The sequence below is a fragment of the Oryzias latipes genome, chromosome 3, assembly GCF_002234675.1.
Source record: "Oryzias latipes chromosome 3, ASM223467v1".
NCBI classification, from domain to species: domain Eukaryota; kingdom Metazoa; phylum Chordata; class Actinopteri; order Beloniformes; family Adrianichthyidae; genus Oryzias; species Oryzias latipes.
In genome coordinates, this window is record NC_019861.2 from 36,763,472 (window position 1) to 36,782,523 (window position 19,052).

General features: G+C 45.0%; 1 protein-coding gene across 3 annotated transcripts in view; it reads right to left on the bottom strand.

Moving 5' to 3' along the window:
• Positions 1 to 19,052, bottom strand: part of LOC105357636 — a 315,534-nt gene that overhangs the window by 135,523 nt on the left and 160,959 nt on the right. For all 3 annotated transcript variants that reach the window (XM_023953741.1, XM_023953739.1, XM_023953740.1), the window contains 4 exons: positions 10,046 to 10,095; positions 9,879 to 9,937; positions 7,412 to 7,462; positions 3,853 to 3,954 (listed from right to left, as the gene is read on the bottom strand). In XM_023953741.1, the coding sequence (XP_023809509.1) occupies positions 3,853 to 3,954; positions 7,412 to 7,462; positions 9,879 to 9,937; positions 10,046 to 10,095 (262 nt within the window). The remainder of the gene's footprint in view (positions 1 to 3,852; positions 3,955 to 7,411; positions 7,463 to 9,878; positions 9,938 to 10,045; positions 10,096 to 19,052) is intronic.

The window sequence follows — 19,052 nt, forward strand, 5'->3', positions numbered from 1 at the left end:
AGGTATGTCTGAATAAACCCCTTTTGTAATTGAGGCCAAACTTTATTAATTTCAATCATGTTTGAAAATCTTTAGTGTTGGACCGGACGGAAAAGGAAAGAAGGGAAGAAGAGAGAGGGACGTTAGAGAGAGGGGGGGTAGGAGGGTGATAATAGGAGGGGAAGGGGGATAAGACCATGAAGCAGCATAAAGCAACAAGTTTACTGGTTGTTAATCATTATGGTAAGGTTCAAATGTAGTACAAAAAGGGCGGGGCCTGTCCACACACACACTCAAATGTTATAAACACACCTGCTAGGTGCAAAAATGTCCACCTGTCGACATGTACACAAAACAGATAGTGTTCACACGCATACTTATGCCTTAAAACCAACTACTGTGAAATATTTCAGTCATTCAATCATGCAAACTGTTAGTGCAAAGGTGAGCTAACACCTGTGCTCAGGTGAGTGTTTATGTTCTTCTAAAATGGATGGTGGAACATGAAAAGACGGAGGGAGAGTGCCCAGCCATCCCCACCCCAAGACCCCCACCGCAGCAGCGGCAGTCGGAATCCCCCCAACGCCACACGGGAACCGGCAGGGAACAACCGCCGCCCGGGCGACCAAGCCCGCCACCCAGGCCAGGGCCAGCAGGACCGCCGCAAGGCCCCCAGAGCAAGAGAGCAGGGAGGCACGGAGGGGAAGAGAGCGCCGCCCCAGCCCAACCAGGAGAGCAGCCCCCCCGCCGCGCCGGGAGAGCCCAACGCAGGGCCCCACCGGAGAAGGACGCCCACAGCCCCAGACGAGCACCCCACCACCCAGGAGTTCCTGGCATCCCCCCGCCCCAACCCCAGGTACAGGCCAGGACCCCCCAAGGGAGACCCACTCCGCACTCCAGGCAGCCATCCGCCCGGCCCACGGTTGGTCCAGGGAAGAGCAAGGCAGGGGCCCGCAGCCTCCACCAAGGAGGGGGGAACCCCGGGGAAAAAAGAGGGCCCACAAGGGGTGTTGTAAATACGGCCCGACCAGGCTCGGCCACAGTTGGAAATTTGGCGGGGCCCAGCGCTCAGGAGCAAGGACCAGAACCCACCCCCCAGGGACACGAACACCCGCGGCTCAGATGTAATGTGAACCCCCCCACTGCGCGGAGAGAGCACCGCCGGGCCCAGGAAGCCGGCACCCCGGGGACACGGCCACCGCTGCAAAGGGGCCCGTACCCCCCACCAGGGAAGAGGTAGGGGACAGATGGTCCTAGGTCCCACCTTCCTTGCAAAATGTGTGTGTGTGTGTGTGTTTGGGAGAGTGTGTGTGTACATGCGTGTGTGTTTTATGTTGGGATGTATATATTGAGGGGGGAGGGGTGTGTGTACTAAGGGGGGTGCAGTTAAAATTGGCGGGTAGGGCACTAAGGGGACATCTCCTGATTACTCACAGTGACGTCCCCTCAACCTCCCCACCAAGGGGCCCTAAATGTCTAAGGTGCGGTTAAAATTGGCGGGTAGGGTGCTAGGAGGACATCTGCTACTTGCTGGCAGTAATGTCCAAGCACCCCCCCTACCAAGGGCCCTACATGTCTAAGGTGCAAATAAAACCGAAAGAGGGGGGGCCCACTCCATACGGCAACCACAGGAGGGGGACCACTGCCAAGTAACCCCCCCCCCCACCAAGGCTCATCGCAGGCTAAGCCCCCCACGCCCTCACCCTAATATGAGGTTATATGAGGAAGGGGGTAAGTTGGGGACAGCTGGTAGACTGTCCCCCGGTGGTCAAACAGCTGTCCCCCCCCCCCCCCCCCCCAGCAAAGGGGCCAGGCCCACCCAGCCCAGGGGCCCCACCCCCGGAGGCGCCGACACCCCAGGCCCAGCACCACCCACCCCACACAGAGAGAGAGGAGCCAGAAAGCGTCGCCCCCCCCCCCGGAGCAAGTCCAGGCCCCCACCCCCAAACGCCGGCCGTAGAAGAGCTCTGGTCAGGCCTCGACGGGACCGAGGCAGCCAACCCGCCGGGAAAACTGCAGATGGCCTCAGCGGAGACCCCGACCCGTCAACCCCCCCTGCCCCGTACCAATAGTTCCCCCCCCCCTCCCCCAGAATGCCCCCCCACAGGACAGGGCCGACAAGACCCCCCACCCCAGACCCCGCAGCCGAAGCGGATGACACCCAGAGCGACCGGGGGCCCCAAGAGGGTTGTCCCATCCCGCCCCAGAGCCAGGGAAGGGCCGATCCCAGGCGCAGGCGCAGGCCCCAGGCGCAGATGGGCAGCCCATCCAGCGCCGCCGGGCCCCCCCCCCCGAGCAGGGCCCCCCGCCAACCCCCCCCAGCACAGGCAAAAGGACCACCCCCCCCAGCCAAGCCAGACCACCACGCACCCCCACACCCAAGCCCAGAGGACCACGCAGCGCCCCAGCCCGCCCCACCCAGGCACCGGACCCGACCCCCCGACCAACGGAGCCCCCACCACCCCCCGCCAGGCACCGGAGGCCCCAACCCCCACCCCCACCCCCACCCCCGAAGGGCAAGGAGCAGCGACGACCAGGCCCCCCACCCCCTAAGTCATGGAGTTAGCTATGGGAGACCAGAGAGACTGAATTTTTTCAAAGTTACTTGAACTTTGGGCTGACATTTTTTCCAAGCTGATATGATCAAGCACACACACACACACTTTTAACCGAACAGGATTTGTGAAAATATATTTAATAATAAAGTTGCAAATTACACAAAAGAGGAATGCATGAAAAGATGAGGCTGGAGGAGGGACATTCATCTCTTTAATATCATCAATACAAATACGTGTTTTTTTCCTGCGGGACGGGAGACGATACAAAATCAATGCATCTCTATTACTGTGCGGGACTAAATTCTATGAGTTTTGCGGGTGGGGGCGGGAGTGGACATACATATTGCGGGTGCGGGCGGGAGTGTAACGCATACATTGCGGGAGCGGGCGGGATTGGTCAGAAATTCAGCGGGCGCGGGCGGGATGAAGAAAATAGTCCCGCGCAGGGATCTAGTGTGCTTCTAACATTTGAGTGTGTGTGGACAGGCCCCACTCCTTTAAGATTTGAATCACATCTGAACCTTACCGTAATGATAAACACCCAGTAGCTTGTTGCTCTGTGCCGCTTCATGGTTTTACCCCCCCCCCCCCCCCCCCTTTGATCACCCTATCCCCCCCCTCTCTAACATCCCTCTCTCTTCTCCCCTTCTTTCCTTTTCCGTCCGGTCCAACACAAAAGATTTTCAAAAACGATTGAAATGAATAAAGTTTGGCCAGGACAGAAGCAGCCCAATGATTTCTGAGGTGTCCAGAGACATACTGTCTGCACAGATCCAGGTGAATGCAGCCAAACTGATTCACAATACAGATGGAGAAGACTCAAAACATACAGCCAAAGCAACTCAGGAGTTTATTGAAGCAAAGAAGTGGAATATTCTAGAATGGCCAAGTCAGTCACCTTGTTGCATTTCACTTGTTGAAGACTAAACTTCAGACAGAAAGGCCCACAAACAAACAGACACTGAAAGCCGCTGCAGTAAAGGCCTGGCAGAGCATTCAGAAGGAGAAAACCCAGCATCTGCTGATGTCCAGGAGTTCAAGACTTCAGGCTGTCATTGCCAACAAAGGCTTTTCAACCAAATAATAGTAATGACCATTTGGTTTTCAGTTATTTCATTTGTCCAATGACTTACCAGCCCATGAAATGAAGGGATTGTGTTTAAAAAATGCTTTAGTTTTTCACATTTCTATGCAATCTTTTTGTTCAAGCCATGGAATAAAAGCTGAAAGTCTGCACGTCAATGGATGACTGTATGAGTTCTATATGTCATATCTTTGTCTTAATCTCATCCTCTTCTTATTTTGGGAAACTCACCTCAACTTTAATATTTTTCCTCCATATCAGCTCACTGGTAAAATGTCTCTGTTCATCCTTTAAGTCCTTTTCACCCACAAGAACGAAGTCGTTCCACTGAGCCTGTTGGAGACCCCCCCCCCCCCACACACACACACATCAGTAAATAAATCTATGACAGTTTGACAGAGGTTTGCTTGTTCTGCATCTTTTAGGAGAGTGATCAGAAAAGGTTCAGTCTGACATCACCACCCAAACATGGAAACGTCCCTTTGAGGCTTCAAAAACAGCTCAGATGAAACTGAAGCCGGGTTCTTGGATGTTCTGGTTCTTCTTCAGAAATGCAGCAGTTTTCCCAGAACTATTTCAGAAACTCTTGAAGATGAGACTTTGCATGGAACATGAATCAGCCTCCAACCTGCCTGGACCCATGGAAAAACCATCATGGATCGGCCCACTTCCAATGTGGGATTTCTTCCAGAGAAGAACTTCCAGTGGTCTGAAGACCAGAGCTCCCCCTAGAGGTGACTGTGATGTCACCTACAGAAAAACAGCCTTGGGACAAAATGCTCTTTCTGTGAAGGCCGGTATATTTTGGAACAATCTCTCCCTCTGTTGGAGAATGTGCAACACTACAGACTTTCCAAACCCGCCTTAAACAGCTTGAAAGTAAACCTGGAATCATTGATGTTTAAGCTGTTACTTTGCATCTTCCTGTGATGTTTTGTTTTGATTTTATGTACAGATTTCTGTTTCTTTTTCTTTAAACTCTCTTCTCGTCGTTCTGTGGTGTAGGGCTGGATGATAAATCGATTTTATTTATCAATTAGATGTGTTGTTTTTGATGATTTCTTTTTAGGAAAATCTGCATTTTCTTTTCCCAGCTCTTTGTTTTCTTGGGCTTCTGTTGTTAGCATTAAGATCAGCCCGTCTCTCATAAAACACAGATCGAGTAGCAACAATGTGAAAACAGCAGCAAAGAGGACATTCTTCCACGAGGCCAAGAAAATAACCACTAGCACACGCCCAGCTAGAACAGCCCCCCACCTCCTGTAACTTCTTCTAACTGCCTTCGGTTGCCGTTTAGTTTTGTCTGATGAAGCAGCAGAACATGTGAGGATTTTTTCCTGGATCCAGAAAGAACTGGAGGATAAACCAGTTGGACTCACAGCAGCAACACAAAGTGTAATAAAAAGTGTCGATTTTGGAGACATTGACTGTGTCCAAATTCCTGCCCTAACCCCTATATTCTAAAATCTATGTAGTGCCCTGGATTGTAAAAGCAGTTTGGACACCACGCTCATTACTTTTTTTTAAATGGTGTAAATGACGTCATCGATTTCACAAAGTTAAAATCTCATTGATATGAGCCTTTTATTGACGATCATTTGTGAATCCACGGTTTTATGAAAATGAAAACATTATTTATTTATTTAAAAATTACATTTAAATACCTTTTTGGGCAAAAATGGTTCAGACACAATGCATTATGGTCTATATTCAACGTTCTAGTGAGAATTGATGTACATTGGTTTTTTGCACAGACTTCTGGAAAATTTCTAGGGGGACTGGATTTTGGAGATTCAGACAGCACTAGAATATGGCAAACACACTTTATGTTGCACTGTTTAGTGAATAGTGAAGCAATTTGGACACAGCCATTGATGTTGTTACACAGTGATCCTACAATGCTAAATCCAACAATGCTAGCATGCTATGATGCTAGGCTAACAAGCTGTTCCGTGTGTCGCCTCCATGTGATCAGGAAGTGGTTTATAGTCAGACTACATTTCCACGAACCAGACATTAAGATGTGGTGGATAAATACAACAAAATTAATTCATAGAACGTTAATAAAACTGTATTTTATAAATAAAATAAGAGGCACTTCGTATAAAACTTTATTAGTTATTTGTAACATTACAGGGGCTGGTCTTGGGGTGAAAAAGCCCCCCCCCCTCATGAGAGCGCTGCATCTTTACTATCAAAAGCAAAAATCCAAAACATGATAATGCTTTATGGCTGCTATTGTTCTGATTTATTGTAAATGTCTAACTTGTTGTGTGGCTTCTAATAGATGTTCCAGAGTTTGTTGTTTGTCTTTTCACTGCTTTTTTGTTGCAGTTACTAAACCATTGTTTTTGTTTTAACAGATATAGTAAGACTGTTTCCTTGTTTATCACATGAATTATGTTCTAAAAATAATGACCATCACCAACGTCATTCAATCCTCTCTCACTAATGAAATTGTTCCCTCTACTCTCAAAAAGGCTGTTGTCACTCCTATACTAAAAAAATAACAGATTAAACCCCTCTGATTTTAACAATTTCTGCCCCATTTCTAATCTTTTCTAATCTCCAAAATTGGTAAGTTGCGTATACTTATATAGCGCTTTTCTACCTTCCTGGAAGCCCCAAAGCGCTTTACAGTCACACACACATTCACACACTGGTGGCAGCTCAGCTGTTGAACACTGGCGCCAACCTTCCACCAGAGGCAAGGTGGGGTGTCTTGCCCAAGAAGACTTTGACACATTGGCGTGCAAGGCGGGAATTGAACTTGCAATCTTACGATCATGGGTCAACCGCCCTACCACTGCCCCACAGCCGCCCAAATCCTTGAAAATACTGTTGCAGAACAACTTCAAATGCATTTCTCCCAGAATTCCTGTCAATACAGGTGTGCCCCAGGGCTCTGTCCTGGGACCCCTGCCATTTATTCTTTTCTACATCTATCATTGACCCTCTTGGTCAAATCCTCCGTAAATTCAAGATCAACTTCCATTGTTATGCAGACGACACTCAGCTCTACATCTCCACCAAGCCAAATTACCCTCTTCCTTCCACTTCCCTCACCGACTGCCTTCTTACAATGAAATCCTGGTTTACTGTAAATTTCCTAAAACTAAATAATAATAAAACTGAACTTCTGATTGGAACTAAATCCATTATAAACAGCATACGGGACTTCTCCATTCCTTCCTCCCCTCAGGTCAAAAGTCTGGGTATCACCGTCGACAGCACCCTCTCCATCACTTCACACATCAATAGCATCACCCGGTCTACCTATTCCCACCTTTGAAGCATTCGTCGTCTTCGCCTTTCCCTCAGTCCTCATTCCACTGTCATCCTTAGTAATCAGATTGGGAACTGTCCATGTTATCTGATGGTAGCTTTATTGAAACAGGAGCAGAAACTCCAGATAATCTGGTTTATTGTAATAATCTGTTTATAGTTGGATTATAGCATTACAATTAATAAATCTCATTCTTTTTATGTGAGGCGTCAGGACAACCTCTGTTGTGATCTGCAGCTTCAGAAATAAATGGATCTGAATCTGTCACTCATCTTAAGTCTGAGGAATCACAATCAAAACTGTTCATGAATGCATGAAAAAGGTGAAGTTAAAGAAAACTAAATTCAGCTGAAAGTCAATCTTCTGACTGAATTCTCTTTTCCTCAGATTCTGTCATGTTTACTCATCTGATCAGGAAAACCTTCATTTTTCAGAATTTACATGAAGAATTTGTAAGTTTTCTCTTTAAAGTGGAAAAGTTCTGATTTGCTGGAAGAGACTTACCATTTCATTGAGGAAACGCTTAGCCCACTTCTTTTTATTCTTGCGCTCTTCCTGCAACAAACACCAAACAAACATCAGATCAAAACACGTCATCATTGTGGATTTTTCTTTTGTGTCACAAAGTCAAAACTTCTAAAGTAGATCCATGTACCATGTATTCATCAGGGGGACCAGATTCTCCTCAGCCCAATCAGCCAGAAATGGAGAGAGGGGGAAAGAAACCCCATGGACCCCAGAGCACCCCCGGCAAAAGAACCCACCCACCCAGCCAGGTGCATCAGAGGCCCCCCAACAGGTCCCCTCTGGCACCACAGAGCACAGGTAACATCAGGACCCCAAGGCCAAAGGTAAGGTTGGCTCAGCCGTACCGGACGGCAGAGATCTGGGCCAGGGGGCGCTGGACACACAGACGTGGGCCAGAGGGGGAGCCAGGACCCAGAAGACCTAGGAGCCACCCACCACCCATTTGTTTTTGTTTTTTTCCTCTTAACTTGTTCTGTCCAACAGCTGAGCAAACATATTAGAGCTGAAGGCCTTTTGTGTTGGACAGGTTTTACTATCACAAAAAGAGGTTGTATAGTTTCGACAAATCAGAGTGTAGATTTGTATAAACCCCTTTTTGTTGTATTATTTTTTATTTATTTGTTACATAGCCTACGTGCACGACAGAACTTCCAGTTAACTTCCGTGTTTCGATTGTAAGACCGACAACTTCCTGTTGGTCGTGTTATTGTTGTGGGGAGTTTTGTTGAGTTGTTAGTTTTGAGTAAATAGGAGCGGATTTCAGGTAAAAGAAAGGCGTTTGGTGTTTCAACGCGTGACAAAGACATCACAACATTGTTGTGTACCCGTGTGCGAATTTGTCAAAGTACAACATTACTATAAGCTTTCCAGTAGATGTGTCGGTGAGCGCCGAATGGATGGTGAACACGGCGGGAGGACTTCACCCCAAGCAAGACGAGTCGTGTTTCGTATTTGCAGCAATCGGAAAGAAAATGCGTCATGTAAACACGCCCTTCAGAATACATTCCCCCGGTCAGACTCGTTCGGATCAAAATTTCTTTCCGATCGAGATAGCTGGGTTATACCAATCGTTGTTCATGTAAACGGTCATTCCGATCGTGTGTCACTACTGCTCTGGTTTACGTCATGCATAGACGGTGTTTCGCTGAGAGAAAGCTTTGGAGCTCATACGGGACCAACCAGCTGCTCTGCGGACGCCCCACGTGAAGCGCCGCTCCGCTATCGCCCCGCTATCGCCCCGCTATCGCCCCGCTGGCTCTCCCCTCTCTTTCACCCCTCACGAGGGAGATGAGGGGGGGATGCGTGTCCACTGAGGTCTGGACCCGGCACCCGAGCTCTGCGTTCGGGCTCCGATGCCAGTGGACCGAGTGAACCTCTGTGAGCAGAGCAGCTGGATTTATTAATGTGTTTGAGGGGAGGGTGCTTTGTTACGTGTGCGTTTTGTTGTTTTGTTATTTGTGAGAATTCGGACTGCGAGCCGAACCGCCGCTCTGGGTTAGCCGCTGCCAGACTCGCGAGGACAGAGCAGAGCACACAGTGTGTGTGAGCTTCAGAGCAGAAGTGCCGCTCAGTCCTTGGAAACTGTTCAAAAAATCACATGGAATTGTGTTTCTAGTTGAGCCCCGACAAAATAAAGGCTGATGTTATTCCCAGACATTTACGTGCAGCCAGGATGCAGATTGCAGCGTTTCCCACATGGTTTGTCCTGGATTTTGTGTCCATCAAAAGGCTAATGTTGTTAGCCCGTGTTGTTAGCCTATCCTAACACTGGGTTCTTCTTCAGTTCTGTTCTTCTTCCACAAAAAAAGCACTGACCACAAGGATTAAATATAAAATGATGAGCGAACAGGCACTTCATAATATTCATGATATTAATAAAAGCACGTTTGGAAGATCGGAAGCAACCATCCGCCCCGCACTCAGAGGAAACCGACCCAGGAACTCCTGCGTCCTGCTAGCCAAGTGTGCAGCCCCCCCACCTCCCAGGCAACTGATGCCATGATTTTTTTAATGACACACATTATATTCCTTGTAATGAATTTTAAAATGTTGCATTTGAGGAAATGCAAATGTCAAACATTTTCTAGTTTCAAGCAAAGATTAGAGGACACTCTGACTTTAGCATTGATTATTTAGACTGACAAGTTTGTCCCTGAAGGGTCCACGACAACGTCACAAGTTCAAATCAAAGTAAAGTCTGTGATACAGAGTCATCAATGAGTTTGATTCAAGGTTCAAGTCATTGTTTTACTCCTTAAAGTTTGAGACTAAAACAAGTCTCTGAGGAGCCAAGTTGAAGTTTCTGATCCAAGTCAAGTTTGATGGGAACTCTAGTTTAGACTTCAATCTTCTCTGAGGATCAAATCCAAGTCTGAGTTTCTCTTTCAAACCATTAGAGCCTCAACTTTCCACAGAGCAGCAGTTTTCTCTGGATCAGACTCACCTTATTCAAGCAGAACTTGATTTCAAACACGCCTTTCTTAATCAGATCCTCAAGATCATCTGTCAAAAATAACAACATATCTCTGTGAGAAGATGCTGCACTGCTGCACATTTTCTATGCTGATGATGTGTTTATGATAAACCTAAAAAACAGCAGCTCCTACTCACCTCCTGTGTCTATCTTTGTATCTTTGAGAATGGATTCAACAATTATGATCCTGAGAGAAAAACAAAAGTGTGATAAAGTTCAGACAATAGAAACATTGACAGTGAGACACGTTTTCAGACTTTCTCCTGTTGTTGTTAATCACAGCTTAACAGAGATCCTGATTCTGGAAAACAAGCAGAGTTCTCTTGTTTGGTCCAAACCAGAGTTCAGCTGAACTTTTACATCTGACCAAACAAGAGAACCATCAGAGGAAACCAGCTGGAACGTAGAGGAAATGTCTGAAGAACTCTCAGTGAGTGTGAGACTGCCGAGTTCCAGTGACGTCATTTCCTGGTGAGCGTATTCCACTGTTGATGGTTGTTGTTGTTGGTAGTGCGTGACTGCGTCTCTCTTGTTTGGCATTAGCCTGACTACTATTGCTTACTCTAAGGGTTATCTGGGTTAATATTCACATCTAGCACCTTTTAGTAGCGAATACACCACTGTTAAACCGCTTGCTGTCCACTTTCTCATTTTGCTAAATAAACCACATCTCTTTACCTAAACACCGCTAGCCTTAGCTTAGAACCTAGCATGGCCACCACTCTATCCGCCTCTCTCCCTCTCTCCTGCTCCATGTGCCATATGTTTAGTGATGACCCTGCCTCCTTTAGTGAAGATAGGGGTAGGTGTGTTAAGTGTAGTCTTGTGTTAGACTTGGAGGCCAGGCTGGAGCAGTTAGAAGCGCGGCTCCGCACAGTGGAAGCTAAGCCGGTTAGCCAGGTTGTAACTCGTAGCGTGCGCCACACTACCAGGGCTAACTTAGTTAGCACCCCAGCGCCCTCCCAACAGCCGGGAGACAGTCAGGGGTTTGTACCGGTTGGGAGGAAACATAGTGCTAAACGCAAAAACTTAGAGCACCCGAGACTCCACGTTAGTAATAGGTTCTCCCCCCTCGGCGACACACCCGCTGAACACTCAACTCTGGTTATCGGCTCTTCTGAAGTTAGAAACATGGAGCTCCCAGCGGCTACAGTCAGGTGTTATCCGGGGGCCAGAGTTGGTGACATCGAGGGGAACCTTAGGATGTTAGCTCAGAGTAAGTCCAGGTTCCGTCGAGTCGTGATTCACGCAGGCGGTAATGATGCCCGACGGAGACAGTCAGAGGTGGTTAAGTTAAACGTAGCTTCGGTGTGTAAACTGGCTAAGACGATGTCCGACACTGTAATTTTCTCTGGTCCCCTGCCGAACTTAGTCAGTGATGAAATGTACAGCCGCTTTTCATCATTTAACCGCTGGCTTTCTAGATGGTGCCCAGAAAACGGCGTTGGTTTTGTGGATAACTGGAGCGCGTTTTGGGGGAATCCCGGTCTCATGCGGAGAGACGGCGTCCATCCCACTCGGAACGGTGCCGCTCTTCTTTCTAGAAACATTTCTGCTAGCCTTAGTCTGTTAACCTGACAACCCAGAGACGAGACCCGGGCGCAGAGCAGCAGTGGAAAACGCTCCTCTGAGCCTCCCTTAGGGTTAGTGCCGGTGCAAAACCCATGCAGGGAAAGTCAAGCAGGTTCGAGCTTTAGCTTATGTGCTGAAAGACAAATGAAAGGAGCGCGTCATAGAAACCTTAAAGTGACAGACGGCAGTTCTCACAAGCAGAATTATGATGTAATTAAATGCGGTTTATTAAACATTCGATCCATTTCCTCTAAGTCCCTCTAAGTTAACGAGTTAATCATTGATAACAACCTCAGTCTTTTAGCCTTAACAGAAACCTGGCTCCAACAGGATGACTATGTTAGATTGAATGAAGCAACCCCCCCCCCCCCCCCCCCCCCCCCCCCACTTATGCTAACTATCAGAAATCCAGGATTTCAGGGAAAGGAGGTGGTTTGGCAGTAATATCACAGTCTAGCTTACTTCTCAACCCTAAAGTTAAAAATGCTTATAATTCATTTAAAAACATCATATTGTCACCCAAACAGGAAGACTCAAAAACCTGTTTTATTCATAATTATTTATCGCCCCCCCCCCCCCCCGGCCCATATTCAGAATTTCTAACTGAGTTTTCCGACTTCCTATCGACTATTGTCTTAGATTCTGATCAAATTATAATATTAGGGGATTTTAATATTCATGTTGATGACCCCAGTGACTGTGTCTTTTGCAGCTTTATTAGATCAAATCAAATCAAATCTAATCAAACTTTATTTATAAAATAGCGCTTCTCATGCATTTTGTGCAGCTCGAAGCGCTTTAACACTAAAAACAGTAAACACACAACATTCAATAAAAACCCCAACCCACCCTTCACCCTTCCCACTCCCCTCCATTAAACCACATGACCCATGGCTCCCACGTACAATGAAATATGACTATGTAACTGTAAAAGAATAAATAAATAAATAAACAAACAAACAAACAAGTATGGCTTGGCTCTGCTGTGAGGAAACAGTATCTGGGAATCCTTTCATACCAGGAGCCAGCCCGGCCACCGGAACATCGCCACAGTGCCCACCCAGACCGGGACAACACCGGGGTCCCCTTCACAGCCAAAAGCTGTAAAATTAGACCCCAGCCGCCCCAGCAAGGGCAACAACTGCAGCAACAACCGCTGACCAAGCCGGCAATCCCTGGAGGAAAAGATCCCCTCAAGAAACACTGGGGCTAAAATCATAAGATGCTAAAATTAAAAACATAAAAAAAAAGAAAAAAAACATAAAATTGAAAATAAGATGCATAAAATTAAAATAAATACATAAAATAGCCTATACTAAAACTAATAGAATAAATTAGCAGTTAAAATCAACTAAAAGCTAAATTAAAAAGGTGGGTCTTGAGCCTCTTTTTAAAAACCTCTACAGTCTCTGCAGCCCTGAGGCTCTCCGGAAGGCCGTTCCACAGGCGAGGACCATAATGGCAGAACGAAGCCTCACCATAAGTTTTGGTCCTCACCTTGGGAACAACTAAGAGGCCAGCACCGGAGGACCTCAGGGTCCGCGAGGGCTCATATTTTAAAAGAATATCATTTAAATAAGAAGGCCCAAGACCATAAAAACATTTATAAACCATTAAAAGAACTTTAAAATCAATCCTGAAACGCACAGGGAGCCAATGCAGCGATTTTAAAACCGGTGTAATGTGTTCCCACCCTCTGGTCCTCGTCAGAACTCGTGCCGCTGAGTTCTGTAGAAGTTGTAAGTTTGAAAGAGACTTTTTGGGTAAACCAGAGAGCAGGGCATTACAATAATCTAAACGACTGAAAATAAAAGCATGCATCAGCACCTCTGTGCTGGCAAGAGAGAAGAACAGGCGGACTCTGGCAATGTTCTTAAGATGATAAAATCCTGTCTTAACGACATTTTTAATGTGTGGGATAAAATTTAGCTCAGAGTCAAAAAGTACGCCCAGGTTTCTCACACATTGAGAAGGTTTAAAATTATGAAGATGTGGTAAAATCATCTCTCTCTTGTCTTCAGAACCGATGATTAGAACTTCAGTTTTGTCCTGGTTGAGCTTTAAGAAGTTTTCTGCCATCCACAACTTTATATCTAAAATGCAGTTTAAAAGAGTGTTAACCGGTTCAAGGTCATCAGGAGACACGGCGATGTAAAGCTGTGTATCATCAGCATAGCTGTGAAAGTCAATGCCATGTCTCCTGATGACCTCCCCAAGAGGCAACAAATACAAATTAAAAAGTATTGGCCCTAAAATCGACCCTTGGGGAACCCCACAACTTATTTCGTGGATTCTTGAAGAGCACGTATCCATACTTACATAAAAGTGTCGATCTGTAAGGTAAGAGTAAAACCACTTAAGAACATTTCCAGAAAGGCCCACTAGACTACTAAGTCTGTCTAATAAAATCTGGTGATCTACTGTATCAAAAGCGGCACTAAGATCCAGCAGCACCACGACAGAAAGTTTCTGTGAGTCGTAGTTTAATCTTAGATCATTAACGATCTTTAAAAGAGCCGTTTCTGTACTATTTGTTTTCCTAAAACCAGACTGATATTTTTCTAAAATTTTTTGGGCATTTAAAAACTCATGCAGTTGAGTAGCGACACTTTTTTCTATTATTTTACTTAAAAATGGTAAGTTGGATACGGGTCTATAGTTATCCAGATTTTTTGGATCTAATTGACTCTTCTTCAGAAGGGGCCTCACCACCGCCGTCTTACAGGCAGAGGGGGAGACCCCCGTCTGAAGAGAGCAATTTACTATATTTAAAAGCTCTGACTCAAAGAACCCATAAAATGTTTTAAAAAGTGAAGTGGGAATGGGATCTAAAAGGCAGGTTGTAGTGTTTACTTGGGATAAAACTCGACCAAGCATCTCTGCATCAACCAGGACAAAAAAAAATGATGTTGGATTCACCCAAAGTGTGAATGAACCCACTCACTGTCATAAGCACACCCTGGACCTTGTTCTAACCCATGGTATAGAGATCAGCCAGCTGAGTGTCCTTCCTCTTAACCCCATCATTTCTGATCACTTTATGATTATCTTCCAGTTTACACTGGAACATCCTTCTGCCCCAGTGAATAAGAAACAGCCTAGAAGAACCTTAACTGACCGTTCTGTGTCTGAGTTTAAACACACAGTTCAGCCAGTACTTAGTGATATTCTGAGAAAATACTCTGAGTCCAGCTCCCATAGCATCAGTCCTTGTATAAATGACCACTTTGTTAATGATGCCTTACAAGCCCTCAGGAGTGCACTCCATGTTGTTGCCCCCTTGAAACCTAAGTTCGTCAGACAAAACCGAGTAGCACCGTGGTTTAACGCTGAAACTCGTTCTCTTTGATTTGATTTGAAATGGTTTATTTCAAGTAATCAAATAGGAATAATACACAGAAACAATACAATCATCAGTTATACATTCATACAGTAACTAATCAAACTTAGGATAATTAAACATATTAATAAATATTGCTTGAAAGGGAGTGGAAGGGAGGAAACTTATATAACCCCCCCTGTTCTACTGTAACCATTTTATTACATGATTTATCAATATCCGGTTCCTAAAAGCACATGACAAAGATGAATTACTTAAATTATTTTGTAAAAAATAACTTTTAGAAATCAACACGGCAATGAAGTATTCAAAATATATGCAGATTATGTTACTTATAAAAGTCATTGATATGATTAAAAAATGATACTATATCAGTAAAATAGACATAACACTGTTTCAGGACTTTTCATAGAAAAATTTGGTCAAGTATCAAAAGTTAATATGTGCAACATTATGTTTCATTTGGAGAAATTCATGAATCGGCTAATATAATATAGTAATATAATTAAAAGTGAATCAATTAGACAATTTTCAATAATTGATTATTTGTTTTATTACTTTTTTGGATTTTTCTTTATCTTTTTTTTCTTTTCTTTTTTTATGATAAAGTAATACTATGAAGTAAAATAAAAACTAAAAAGGGTCCATGTTTGTCGAAAGACCAAGGCTGGTATTTCTTCTTTTGCTGATTAACAGCCGTTCTTCCCGGTTTGAAACAAAGCTTTTAGTTCTCTTTGCTGTTGTGTCTGCAGACATTAGATTCAGGTCCATATCCTTCTTCAGCTGATATCAGCTGCGCCTAAGAGTTGAGGTCAAGTTGTATGCAGGTCAGAGCTTTGGTGTTAATCAGGTTACTTTAGACTTTTGGAGAAAGTGATGAATTCAGGTGTCATATTTCTTGAAATTATTTGGCTCTTTGATTTATTACTGCATGTGAGTTCAGGCGACCGTGATTAAACACTTCTCAAAGTCTTTCATAGTGTTCACAACCAGAACCTTGGCCCGGTCCTCTGGACCAAGTCGTTTGACATAAATCCTGCAGCCTTTAACCCAAGTGTTCTCAATCTGCTAACGCTTCCTGAGAAGCTGTGCATGTTTTGCGATTTCAGCATTTCTTCTGGTCAGATGGTCGTTCAGATAAGCAGTAGATCCTTTGAGATTCCTCCTTTGGTTAATCAGAGCTAGCTTGTGTTTTTGATTCACAAACCTGATGAAGATCACTGGTTTATCCGTCTCCTTTCTCCTGGGGAGCAGGTGGCAGGTCTCGATGGTGTTGAGATCCAGGGAAATCCCTTTAGACGTGATAAATGATTCCACTTGTTGCTCCAGAGGCTCTCCGTTTGAGAGAAACTGCTTGCGCTCTTAGCTTTAGTAATGCTAACTCCAGCTGCATTTAGCTTTGCCCGAGGTTTGATCGTTACTCCAGTGAGAATGAAATTATTCATCCTTACTTGTTGTTCCACATCATCCAGTTTTTTCTCCAGAATGTCGACCCGGTTTTCTCGTTTCTCGTTTTTAACGCGGAGCCTCAGGAATTCTTCCAATAGCACTGTGAGCGGCGCTAGCTTAGCATTCAGTTGTTCCATAAAGGGATACAACGCAGCTTGGATATCATCAAGAGTCTTTTTAATGTCTTCGTATTCCTGGCCTTTCTTAGGGGCCATGGTCAGCTCTCTTTTTTGGAGGAAATCAACTTTTTAAGTCGTTTGAAGATAGTTGTAGCCGCACAGACACACGCGTCCTGTGCTGTAACCCAGAACCGTAAAAAATTGCTTTAAACAAGCAACCCGTAAGTTGGAAAGAGAATGGCGCCGCTCCGGTTCAGAGCAGGCTCTGGATATCTGGAAACATAGCCTATTAAATTATAAAAAAGCTCTGCGTAGAGCTAGAAGCCAGTACTATTCAACCTTAATATCAGAGAATGGAAACAATCCAAGATTTCTTTTTAGCACTATAGCTAAATTAACTCGCAGTCAGAGCTCAGTAGAACCACATGTTCCTGTTTCTCTCAGCTCTGATGATTTTCTTACTTTTTCGATAGTAAAATCTCAAATATTAGACATAAGTTAAATCAAGTTATTCCTACTATCAGCCCAGAACAGGCTGAAGTGGTAGAAGTGGAGGCATCCATAGAAACCTCTGTAACATTAGACTGCTTCACTGCTGTGGATCAAGCGGAAATAACATCAATTATTACGTCCTCCAAATCCTCAACGTGTCTGTTAGACCCAATTCCCACTAGACTTTTTAAATAAACTTTTCCCCTAATTAATGATCCCATATTAACAATGATAAATGCCTCTCTGGAAACGGGTTACGTGCCACAGTCTTTTAAATATGCAGTTGTTAAACCTCTTCTGAAAAAGCCCAGTTTGGATCCTAGCATCTTGGCCAACTATAGACTGATATCAAAGGTTTAGACCCCACCACAGTACGGAGACTGCACTAGTTAGAGTCTCTAATGACTCTAATGAAGTCTAATGACTTCAGAAAAGGGACTACTTTCTATTCTGGTCCTGTTGGACCTCAGTGCAGCCTTTGACACTATCGACCACGGTATTTTACTCCATAGACTAGAGCAGGACATAGGGATCAGAGGATCTGCTCTCCAGTGGTTTAAATCCTATCTGTCCCATAGGTATCAGTTCGTTAATGTAAATGGACATTCCTCTCAGTGAACTCGAGTCAACTATGGAGTCCCACAGGGCTCAGTCTTAGGACCGATCCTGTTTACGCTTTATATGCTACCCCTAGGAAACATAATCAGGAAACACAGCATTAATTTTCATTGTTATGCCGACGATACGCAGTTGAATTTATCCATGAAGCCTGACCAGAATGACCAGATAGAGAAACTGAACGCCTGCATCAGTGACATCAAGACCTGGATGACAATTAATTACCTCCTCTTGAACCCAGAAAAAACTGAGGTCATTATACTTGGACCTAAAAACCTCAGAGATGCTCTGTCTGCTCAGATAGTCTCCCTGGATGGTATAAGTATAGCCCCCAATTCCACAGTTAGAAACCTTGGGGTTTTATTTGACCAGGATTTATCATTTAAGGCTCACATATCTCAGGCGTGTAGAACTGCCTTTTTTCACCTGCGGAATATTGCTAAGATCAGAAATCTACTTTCTAAGAGTGATGCTGCAAAACTCATCCATGCATTTGTTACGTCTAGACTGGATTACTGTAACTCCTTGTTAGCAGCGTGTCCTAAGAGTTCCTTAAGAAGTCTCCAGCTTGTTCAGAACGCAGCAGCTAGATTGTTAGCAGGAACCAGCAGAAGAGATCACATCACTCCTGTGTTAGTTTCACTTCACTGGATCCCAGTTGATTTTAGAATCAAGTTCAAGATCCTCCTGTTAACCTATAAGGCCTTACATGGAATGGCCCCGTCCTATATTAAGGACCTCATAGTCCCTTACCACCCAAACAGAACACTTCGCTCGCAAAATGCAGGACTGCTTGTGGTTCCTAGAATTAGTAAAAGTACGGTTGGAGGTAGAGCGTTTAGCCACCAAGCCCCTGTCTTATGGAATAAACTCCCAGCTCATGGAAGAGAGGCCGACTCAGTTTCTACATTCAAAGCTAGACTGAAAACATTCCTCTTTGGACAGGCTTATTGTCAGACTAGTTAGTATTCAGAGATTAGTTAACTTAATGTTAATATGTTTAAATTAAACTTAATAATAACTATTTCTTTTAAAAGGCTGCTAGAAGTTGAAGCTGGGGTAACTATGGTGCACTGGGGTTCTGTCCTCTTTTCTCATCTACTTCTACCCTTCCTCTCTTCTCTATTCTTGATCATCATTTGTCATTTAGTTCTCCATGCCTCTGTTTGGTGCAGTGATTCATGTAATGTCCCTCTTTTCCTCTCCCCTCCTGGGGAGTGGGAGTGCTTCCAGACTCCAGTTGGTTCATCCGTGCTCCTGTTCCTGACCGTCTACTTCGTCTCTGCTCCTGCTCCTACACCTGGCTGTGGTTCCTGTCTCCGGCTCGACTCGCGCCTTTGACTGTCCCCCAAACCACGGCTGGATGAAGCTCGTCTGCTGGACTTTAAATATGTAGTTGTAGGGTTGATAAATTAATTTTTCTCTATGAGTTCTGGTAAATTGCCTGTCCGTCCTGGGGGAGGATCCCTCCTTCATGTGGACACCCCTGAGGTTTCTTCGTTTTTTTCCGGAATCCGTTTTCTTTTTAGAAGTTTTTCCTTACCGCGAAGGGGG